Source organism: Sinohyriopsis cumingii, chromosome 11 (genome assembly GCF_028554795.1).
Source record: "Sinohyriopsis cumingii isolate HCF-2022 chromosome 11, ASM2855479v2, whole genome shotgun sequence".
In the NCBI taxonomy this organism is placed as follows: domain Eukaryota; kingdom Metazoa; phylum Mollusca; class Bivalvia; order Unionida; family Unionidae; genus Sinohyriopsis; species Sinohyriopsis cumingii.
Window position 1 is genome coordinate 89,960,622 of NC_142971.1, and position 11,719 is coordinate 89,972,340.

Consider the following 11,719-nt stretch of genomic DNA (forward strand, 5'->3'; position numbering starts at 1 on the left):
ATAAGATCCAAAATTCTAACATCAGTTGATAACTCGTATAAGGAATTTGTCAAAATCTGCACAGATGGATCGAAATCAAAAGACCCAGACAAAAATCATTCAGCCCTAACTCTCTTGGAATTAGATAAGACTCCCGAATAATTGTTCTATATACACTGCAGAATTTTGGGCCATATTTGAAGCAATAAAATTGCAAACAACTAAAAATTCCACAAAAAGCTAATAATTTGCGACTCTCTTAGCGTTTTTAAATCCCTAGAAACCGGAAACTCAGCGGGGCGAGAAAACCTAAAAGAAACAAAATTGCTTCTTAAAAACATGATGAAACAAGATCAGATTGTGGAATTCATGTGGGTGCCATCCCATATTAACATACCCGGCAATGACAAATCCGATTTGGCGGCAAAACAAAAAAACTTAATGAACCAAACCCCGCCATACTGAGTACAACATCTCAGAGATATACAGCATGACATCCAAAACAATCACATCAAAATGGCAAATTGAGTGGAATTCATGCCCTAAAAGTCGTATGCTGTACTCAGTACAAAAAACTGTAAGTCGCAAAACCAAAGCCCCAATAATAATCAACAAGCCGATCAACGATTCATAAATAGGGTTAAAACTGGTAAAACTTTACTAGCAGGGAATATAGGGAAATACATTCAACTTAATAAAGAAAGAGGAACCAACTGCCAGTATTTCCCCAATACTGAGGATCTGCAACACGTATCCAATATTGGCCCTAGATACAAAATACCAAGGGAAAAACTGATAAGTTCTCTTAAGAACATTGTCTCTCCCTACTCCTATCCTGAATTACAATATCTTAACAACCCAAACCCAAAGCTAACTAACGAATCCATATTAATTTTCCTCAAAGAGATCGATAAAGTAGGAAAAATCTAATGCTATCTCAATAAGCAATGCAATATAACATGCAGGCCGATGTTAAATTACTATACACATTTATGTAGACGTGTCGGGAGGTGGGAAAATGGGTGTGGAGATGGCATACGGTTCATCACCCAAGTAGGGGTGGTACCAGCATGTGCGCGGGCCGATGCTACACCTGCACCTACTACCTTCTACGATACTATAGGTGGCACTAAAACCCATAGCTAACTAACGAATCCATCCTAACATTCCCAAAGAGATAGATAAAATAGGAAAAATCGACTGCTATCTCAATAAGCAATGCAATATAACTGTTGATCCCATTCTTTATACATATCTTATATACATTTTATAATGTATTTACCCGTATCAACCTCAACACCACCCTGTTTGTTTCAATAATAACTCAGAATTGAAACAAATATCCCACCCAAAACGAATCATATAACTGATGCCGCTTCCATACAGGCGGCTACGAATTTATTAGACGCTTTTGTGAATTTTTGCCGAAGCGGGGAAGTGGGTGCGGAGGTGGCATACGGAATATCACCCAAGCAGTGGTGGTACCAGTCTGTACGCGGACCGGTGATACACCTGCACCTATTACCTACATCGTCACTGCAGGCGGCGTTACAAGTGATTCGTTAGGCAATGCAGTACGACTGCAGGTATCCCTAAGTGGTCGGCAGCCAATCCATCCCTATTTCTCCCAAGTACAACTATTAGCAATTACTACCTTCTTTCTTCTATGTCTCGTGATATAGTAGATCATTAAAACATAAGCAAACAAAACTGGCCCACTAAACTTAATTATTAAAAGGTGGCTTAAATCCCAGCCATCAGGACCAGCTGGACAATGCGTCAACGATTCGACAAATTAACTTACTAGGTATAGTGTAGGACCCCAAATTAGCTTTATAAGGTGTATAAAAACCCAAAGCCATCAGGTCCAGCCGCACAGTGTGGCACCCAAACTAGTTAATCAAAATATAGAACCCAAATTTAGATTTATAAGGTGGCTAAGCCCAGTCATCAGGTCCCCCGCACAATGCGGAAAACGTTAAATTTAAAATAAGTTTCCATAATTATTAACTCATTAAATAAACTCCCAATAAAATATCCTAGGTAGATCCACTATGCCACCTCTTCCACTACAAACAGCACAAATAATGTTTTTCAAAAGTATAAATACGGCAAGACGACATAATATGCCTTTCGGAAAAATGGAGCTAAAAAGAAAAGATCCCGGATGTACAGCACCTTCCTCCTATAAAGTCCGACCCTCCTTTCCACTGCCGGACATCTTGTGCCTTTGTGAGTGCGTGTGGCTCTATTCCCACTCACCACATGTCCCGTGGGACATTAATGTCTCGAAAACGGACAAATCAATTAGCGCACGGTGTGTGCATTAAAGCGTTTGGGGACGGGGCAAATCATTCCCCCTCGAAAAAGTCTATCAGCCCCGCGTGGGGGCATTAACCGGTCACGCATGCCCTAGTGGGAGAATGCGACTTTAATTCAAATAACGTAATGCAGATTGGCTACTCTCGTTGACCAGTCAACACTTTGAAAAATAAATTTGTTTAGTGACTTAAAAGTCGGTTGGTATTGGATGATGGATGCAGCGTATGTCGGAGAAAGGATTGCAGCTGAATGGAGGTACACTTACCCTAGACTTTGTGACAAGTCAAGTGACGAGTCTAAAAGCAGCCAAAGATCTGGTTAAAGAAGTCATAGAGGAGGAAGTGGAGATGTTGAGAGGCTTTATTAACCCTAAATATGTTAAAGTGGGAAAATTGAAGGAGGCTCTTGATAGAGTGACAAAAGCTATATACTTTTTAGAAGGAATAGAGACTTTAACAGATTGGTCTTATCTGTCTTTAGGACTGTGGAGTGGGGATCAGAGAAATTAAATAAAAGTGAAGAAATGGTTAGAAAGGTGATGGAAGAGGAGGTAAAGAAGATAAAAGTACCTGGGCTAAGGGAAGAGAGGAGAAAGAAAAAAAAGAGGCTTTTGACAAACTCAATCAAAACTGGATCAAGGTACAGGAAAGTTCAGAGCGATGGGACATCCTAACTGGATACCAGAGAATGAAAAGAAGAAGAAGAAAGAAATAAAAGAGAAAGTGAGCAGATGGTGGAAGAACTGGAGAAAATTTAAGAAGAAGAAGAAACCCAATGGCCCTTTTCAAGGCCTCTCCATTGCAAGCAACAGAATGTCGTTGATCAAGTAAAGGTCATGATAATCTCCTAAGTTTTTACAGCTAAACAAATTCCATATCGATCGAGCATAGGCATAATCGTCGTCGGATACATCAGACAAATTTAACCTAGAATATCATTTATATTTATTCAGGTAGACACGTTTCATCAAATTTGCTCCAATCGTCTAGATACTTGTAGGGAAAGATACCTGTTTGTGTCAATCAACTGCCAACAGTTTCACCGAAATGTTCAGTCAAATTATAAAATTTACTACAGCATTTTACTAGCTTGTCCAGTGGTGCTTGTTGTTGTTGTAGGGTTTAACGCCATTTTTCAGCACACGATAGGCTATACATGGCGGCCAGTATTAATGGTGGAGGAAGAACCCGGGAAATCCCCGGAAAGAACCACCGACCCTCGAGAAGCTACTGGCAAGCTTTCTCACATATCCACATTGGCCGAATCCGAGACTCGAACCCATGCAGACAAAGGTGAGATGGCAGTGATCCGTAACGGAGAGCGCTTTAGACCACTCGCTTTACACTCGGCCACTCGGGGCCCCTCCTGTGCTGCTACCATAAACTGCAGACTATGAATTAATTATGTAGTACGCAATTTATTTTATTGTTATTATTAATTTTCAGGTGGTTTATTATATCTTTATTACCAAATGCTTCAACTATGATATGAGCGTCATATCCTCTGAAATTATGAAATACAACAGGAACGAAATACGGTGCCGTATATTTTAAATTGCATTTATCATGTGCTGGACCAGGATATTTTCCAGTAATATGGCAGTGATCTTTTACCTTATCTTGAGACAAAAGCTAATGCTCACAAATATATTATATTTCTGCTAAATCAAATTCAGATATCCAACGTCATTCAACGTGGTCGTCAGATACTCCCTTTTGCTATTTTTTTTACGGCATGGTGGCTAGTACAGTGGTTTATATTTCACACAATTTTTTTGACTATCCTTATTTTTTAAATGCAATTGCTGGCGAATTTACATAAAATTTACTGAGTATCTTTCTTCATATTTCGCAACTCTGTTCGGTATTATATCTACGAGGAAATCGTCTTTCACTTGCATTTCCTTAATCAGATCTAACGTAATAAACTTTTCACCACGCAGATAAACTCGAGGTTGATTAAGAATTGTATTATAAGTCGCTATTTCTATTTTAAACGAATATATATATATATATATATATATATATATATATATATATATATATATATATATATATATATATATATATATATATATATATATATATATATATATATATATATATATATGTGTGTGTGTGTGTGTGTGTGTCTGTGTGTCTGTGTCTGTGTGTGTATGTGTGTTTGTGTGTGTTTGAGCTCGTGCATCATGTATGCGTGTGTGTGAAACAACGTAAGAAACAAGAGTTAAGAGCCAGTTATTTAATGACAGTATCCATCTTATTTAACATCCAGCTTAAACAAGGGTGTTACTCAAGAGACTATAAAAAAATTTTTATGTGTTCACAAAACGACTTTTCTACTGTATTATCATTTCTAAGCATGTGAAGGACACTCTTGGGTATTGGAAGGGTGATGTATTGAAGAAATTCCTTTTAGAAAAAAGTTTTATAAAAAACGACATACTTGAAGTCTTTACATCTCTCTCCAAAACAAAACCAACATAGTGAGAGAAAAAACACACTCGTTGTGCGAACGTATGTCGCCTAGTGCTACACTTTCATAAAACGTACTTATCAACATGGCCTCATGTTAATTAATGTTTGTCGTTTGAGCCTCTATTCATATGAAGTTTTGACCATTGATTTTCCATGTTAATTTCCGTTTTGTATATATATAAATTTTCAGCTTTATTTAATACAGGATTCTTTTACATTTTAATTAGCGCGCCTATTAATGCACACATCTTCCATGTACTTTTATGCCCTGTTTTTAGGAAGCAAACACAAACAACGGCCTTTTATTTAGAAAGCAGAAAAACTCATTTCTCTCCAAACACGTGATACTCTGTTACAAACGGACAGATTCACCACACATGATAAACCTTTCATGCCATGTCATACAATATTTCCGTTTGAGTGCAGACCGCAACCTCAAACCACACTGTTTTATTGTAGCTATGAACTCAGATGTTGCCTATATTAAATTCTAATTTGTTGCCCGAATCTTTTGACCCTGTTTTTAACAGATGCTTCTACTACTCGTGATAACTCGTACCGTTACAAATGCTACGTGTACGGCGATAGCTGCATCATAAAGTTCCAATGTACCGACCAGATGAACAAGCACGTCACTTGTAATCACATATACCAGTTTGGTTGTACCTTTACATATTTATTGGATTACAACAGGTTCGCAAAAGCCTGCATGACGAATCAATATGCTAATTTCACAAGCAACAATCGACAGCAAAGAATTCGTGCAGAAGAAATGGAATGCTCCGGACCCTATGGCATAGATGTGACAATACGACAGAGCATTTAAATGGAGATCATCACTCCCTTACCACGTGTCATGTGCACTTGATTGCAATCAGTTAAGGTCTTTAAAATAACCACAGTATCATATAGAACATCGCTATTAATTTTATGGTCGGAAAGAAACAAATAATATAATTAGTCTACTCTAATTGCCAGAGAAAAACTGTGTAGATCTAGCTATGTTTGAGTCGCTTTATTTCACTCCGGCAATCTGTCTTCCCGTTCATAAGTCCGTTGCACTTTAGTTTCCTCACATTAAACTGCACGTTTTTCGCAGTTTGTAAAGGACTATATTGAATAAGGGCTATATTCTGCCCCCTTTCCAAATTTCTTAGTATGATAATATTATGAGGTGGTTTGATTTAATTTCTGACATAAGTTTTATGCTCACGTGTTGGTTGTGATGGAAACCGTATATTAAAAAAATATCAAAGAGTATATACACATCTTCCATCTTTTATGTGTATTTTTCATTGATACTGTCCATTCATAAACTATTCACTAAATCTATAATGACATTTATTTTGATTATTTCTCTGGTAAAAAGATGCATTAAACAGGTTTTGACTTGTTAAGAAAGTGACCAGAAGTCGCGAAGAAATGTTATCTCATACTGAAGATATTTGGGCACCTCAGATCGTTTCTGCCCTCACAAAAGACCTCGCACAAGAAGACAAAAAAAAAAGAAAGAAACAATGGCTTTACCTCAATTCTTGATCGTACATTTAATTTTGAATACAAAGGCTTACACTAATTAATAATGTTATAAATTGTATCTCTAAAACAGTACACGCTATATGGCTCAACCGTGATTCGGTTTCAGATAATAGCGTTGAAATGAAACGTTTTGTTTGTTGAAACCGAAAAAATTGTGTGATTGGAGGAACGTATCAAACGTAGTTAAAGGATTCATATGGGGATAATATGATGAGACTGATCAACAAACTTTCATTCAATTGTTAAGCCTTTTCAACCGGAAATATTAGATATTACTCTTGGATACTACTTTGCAAAAAGATGATGCAGATATTGCATACCTAAATACCTAGTCACGCATGCTCGAAATGTATAAAACCAAACCTAGACTCAAGCTTAAATTCAGAAAACTTATATGTGTCATGACTTTGATTAAAATGAAGTTGCATTAGTAGAACTTGCAATATATTCTATTAGCCAGCTAAATTTCGACTACGATGATTTCATCCCACGTATATCTGAGTTTGTTGTTTTGAGCGTATTCTTGGGTTTCTTTCTTAACAAGTTAGGAAAACTGGGACCAGTCTTATTTGCTTTGCTGTAGTCAAAATCTTTATCGAAAAACAAACTATTTTGATTTAGTTTTGAAGTGAAAGATTGCTAGGACTTTGATCGATACAATCAAATGAAGCAATTGCTAGTATCCCAATAAATGTGCTTTTTCCAAGCGCAGATTGACACATTGACAACATAATGCGACTGTTAAAAATCTATAGATTTTGTACTTGAGAATCGAAATATATAATATATGTCATTTAAGAGATATATTAAGCTTTAACTTGTAATCTTTTATGTGCAGTTGTGTTTTTATCCTAGAAGACGTTGTACTTGAGGTCTTATCATAATAAAACAGGCCCAAACCTCCATTCTATGTGCGAACTGTATAACATTACCGATAACCAACCCGACACCTATGGCATGGTGTCTGAGCTATTAAGACATTCTTAATTGTATGAACAAAGCTTTAGGAATTGTCCTGAAAAAATCCCAGTCTTTATTTTCTACAGCATGACTGCGCCTATAAACTTAAAACCGTTGCAAAATGAGGTGTTAAGTATTACACATTACCCATGTTTTAATACTGCTGAGAGAGAGAGAGAGAGAGAGAGAGAGACAGAGACAAAGAGAGATGCATTGACAGAGAGTCAGTCAATGGACATAAAAAAACACTGTGCTTCTATGATTAGGTGGGCATGAAATTCATTTATGATTATGTAATGTAACAAGTATAATTCTTTTCAGTGAGTGTTGGAAAGCTGAAACATCGATAATTATTAAAGATACATATTTTATCCCAATAGAGTTACGTGCATTTTATTCATGCACATGCACGTAAATATTATGACAAATACATCGGGTCAAATATACACTTTTCTGAAGATATAGTATCCCTATTAGATACAGGGACGTCATGCCGGGTAAAGGATTGACGTTGTAATACAGATGAAGTCGTTTTGCTGTTGTTACGTTAAAAGGCACCTTTAACTAATTATTATATGCTCATTTTTTCTCCGTTACCTCTGCATTGTCAGAATCGTTCAGTAGTTTACGATACTGAACTCACGCACAATTTCATATTGCACTCATAAAGGTACTACTTTCTATTGTAAATAAACAATGAACGCAGATGGCCAGCACTTTTTGTAAACAAATCATGTGTACTCACATAGTAGGTGGCTTACATTTTGGTTGATTACATGTTTCTGAATGAACTAAAGCAGATGTTTCGTGGACTGCCACATACCAGTTGCTTTGCTACATTCCGCGTTAACATTTTTGATACAATGTTTCGGATTTAGGTGTGAGATGCCAGCTTTCATAAAATTGCTGGGTACCTACAAATAACATGCAAGTGACAAGGCATAAACTGTCTTCTTTAGCTGGTAATAAGATTGGCAAAAAATATACTTACAGTTTTACATCCTGAATTTTATTTCTTAGTTCTGAAAATCCGAAATACATGAGCCATGTCATGGGTTCTCAAGCTTGATTACACATTTCGAAATTGTACTGTAATTACGAGTATATTCCAAGTGCAATTAGATCCGCCTTACTGCACTCAAAATGAAATAAACATTAAATTCCATAGCGTCTTTTTAATAATTGCAATTGAAAGACTTCATATTTTTCCCACATTATGATTTCAAATATTCAATGACAGAACAGAAACACACTTGTAAATGTCATCACGTTTCTGCCTTGCTATTTCAATCCGATGTATTTCGTGTAGAATTTTCACAGATGAATCCAGTCCATAATCACGAAATTTCGTAGAATCGACAAAAATATAAAAATCTCTTTATTCCAGATCAAAAGGAAAAGTTGTAGCAATGCGCATTCATAATATGAATCTAAATTTCAATAATTTTAAGTCGACCAAAACGCCATTTTCTTTCAAAAGTTATGTCTAGTACGCGACTAAGTTCAATTTTATCTGGGCGGACTTATGTGCATTAGATTAATAATGTTAGTGTTGTGTAATGATGAATCTGCGCTTGTGTATTTAGTTTGGAATACGGCATATATTCAGTTACTTTGTTTCTTGTAGTCTATTTTGTTTATATAATTATACCTTAGCTAGAATAAGAAAAATGAGCATATAACAAAAAGGTTACTTCTTTTGTATGGTAAAATATGAATTCGTTTTGTCGGATGGATATGCTGCACTCCCAAGGTCGTGCAGTATTCCATCCGAAAAATTCGTTCTTATTTTCCCATACAAATGCTGTAGCCTACAATTATTGGCTATATCATGACGAGGAAATGGGAGCTAAATGTAATTTCCAAGGACACACAAAGGCTAGTTTGGGCGGACATAGCAGGTTCGATATAGCCAACAATATGCGTCTTAAAAATCTTTGTTACTATTATCTAGTATGTGTCACATTCAAAAGGATAGTACAATAAAACAAAAAACAAAATGCCCTTCTGAAATTCGAACCTAGTTTTACCGTGTGGCTACCGGATGATTTACCAGGGTTTAGGTTATGGATTTAAATTGGCTTACACTGTCTAGCTTGAAGCTGACGTGTACTTTCGTTTAACAATCTCTTTTTCAAACTGTCTATTGTAATACTTTCCCTAAATTTTAAATTTTGTTTTCATAGTTTTGTAGAATATGAATTTATGAATTTGTGTATTCAAATTTCCTATGAGGCTGACAAAATGTGTACTTTATCGCACATTTGAAAACAATGATTTTAATCTATAGAAGTACAATACAGTGTTATATATATGAGTTTGAAACTTGCAGATATTTTTGATCATGTATAAAACCCTGGGAAAAATGCTACTCATTTCAATTGAAGACAAACTTTAATTCTTCTCATTACCACTAATAGACCTGAGAAAGTGAGTAAACGTTTAAATTAATTAAATTGCCACAATTCGACAGCTTCAAAATTTATCATCATAGTGTAGTGTTAAATTTGTGAATCTCGACGCTACTAAAACAGCACTCAACAAATATGTTGACGCAAACAAGAAGGAAAAAAAACTAAATAAATATGCGTTTGAAGTAAGACAAATTCTAGTTCCAACAAAGGTCTGACTTCACATTATCTCTTTGACACCTGAGTATAGAAGATCCTCCAGTAAAACAAAACAGATTAGAAGACAGATTGCGCGTGTGGGCAGCATATTTACCAATAATGGTGTCTGTTATAATCAAAGTTTGGCAACATTTCAAAATTTCCAATAATAAGATTTCTTTGAACAGAATTTGACAAAATTCGCCTTGGTTTTCGAGGATTCCCATTTCCATGCCCGAATCAACACTTAGAATATTTGATCCAAATTCTAGTTTCGCCTTTTCAATCAATCCTGAATCATTTATGCTCATAAAAAAATTGGGAGATCGGCCACTAACGTTTTGGGAATAGTTGTGCAGAAGATTCCACACCGGTCGGTAATCTTCGTATTTCTTCTCCGCAGGAATTGCCGCGTGGAAACAAATAAGAGGATGTTCTTCACTACGTAATGTAATATTTCTTGCCGCGATAAAAACACTATATGTTGGCTTTAACAATCCGTTTATAATCAGTCGTATGATATCACTATCAGATAAAAGATGCACAAATAGAATCCTGTCGAACGATTTAAAATGGCGTCTGGTTTCAACAATATATTCCGTGTTTGCTAGTATTCTCACGACGTCTGTAGTATATATTTCATCAAAATCAAAATTCTCAAACCTTTTCCAAAAGTTATGTTCCCTTCTAAGGTCATGTGTAAACGAATTCAAATGGCTATATTTTTCCACAGCAATGTTCCAGGCTACCAAATTTGGCCGATAAAAAGATGCTGGTGAACATTTATGGTCAGTATTTATTAGAAAAGTACGATTCACAAGTTTTGAAATTAGAAAGGCAGTTATTAAACCATTATAAAATTCCCCTATGCTACTACCTTTTGCATCAAAATCGTATACGATATAAGCATTCTTTTGTTTCTTGGATTTGAACATGATGTTGAACAGCGGCTCTAAGTGATGTTCTAAATTCTTGCCCTTCCACAAAACGTCCGTGAACAATTTTAACGAAATCTTATCCTCAATATTATCATCCTCAGCTTTATTATCATCAGCTTTATTATCATCAGCTGCAAGTAGTATATGGGGCCACCCTAGCGACAATGGGAATTAGCATTACAAAACCCCTTGGGCCACTCTAGCGACAAGGGAAATTTAACATGGAGAAAAACCCTGGGTCACTCTAGTGACAAGGGGAATTGAACATGGAAATTGAACATGGGAATGTCACCTGGGGATCAGTGGGAATGAAACATTGGTAACGTCATAGGTTTATAGGGTCAAAACCTTTTATAGGGTGAAATGTATTTGTAGGGACAAAGGGTTGATAGGGACAAACATAGACATACAGAAACAAACAAATACACATTGAAACACACAGAAAAGAGGACAGAAATATTCTAAAGAAAGACTCACAGATAGAATAGAGACTCGATAAAGAAAAGTCTGTTGTATGGGTTCAAAACATTTATTCAAGTACATATATACATGGGCTCTCTGGCCTGTGCTTTGGTCTAAGCACTATCCATTAAATACATAAACATTTGAACATAAAAGAAACATATTTACGAGTTGTTTAGTTATTGACTCTAGTAAACTAATGTTTAAAATTAACGTTCACTCCTTTCTAAAATCACTTCATATGCAACGAATTTACATTAAATGTTCGTTTATAAGAAAAAGTCAAAACAAAACAAGTAACAAACAATCAAATAAGAGAAAGTTCGTGTTTGTCTCTCTATCCGTTACACACGTTGTTTAATATCTGGTCAGCTACCACTTGTGTCCCAGCATAGATGTTTCCGATCTCGTATTCCCTGTCAGTCGTAAATCT

General features: G+C 35.9%; 1 protein-coding gene across 1 annotated transcript; it reads right to left on the reverse strand.

Moving 5' to 3' along the window:
• Positions 1-4,527: 4,527 nt before the first annotated feature.
• On the reverse strand, positions 4,528-10,948 carry LOC149788956 (uncharacterized). Its single transcript, XM_089975107.1, has one exon. It carries the CDS (start codon positions 10,819-10,821, stop codon positions 9,886-9,888), a length of 936 nt encoding a protein of 311 aa, XP_089831233.1. The 5' UTR covers positions 10,822-10,948; the 3' UTR covers positions 4,528-9,885.
• Positions 10,949-11,719: the final 771 nt, after the last annotated feature.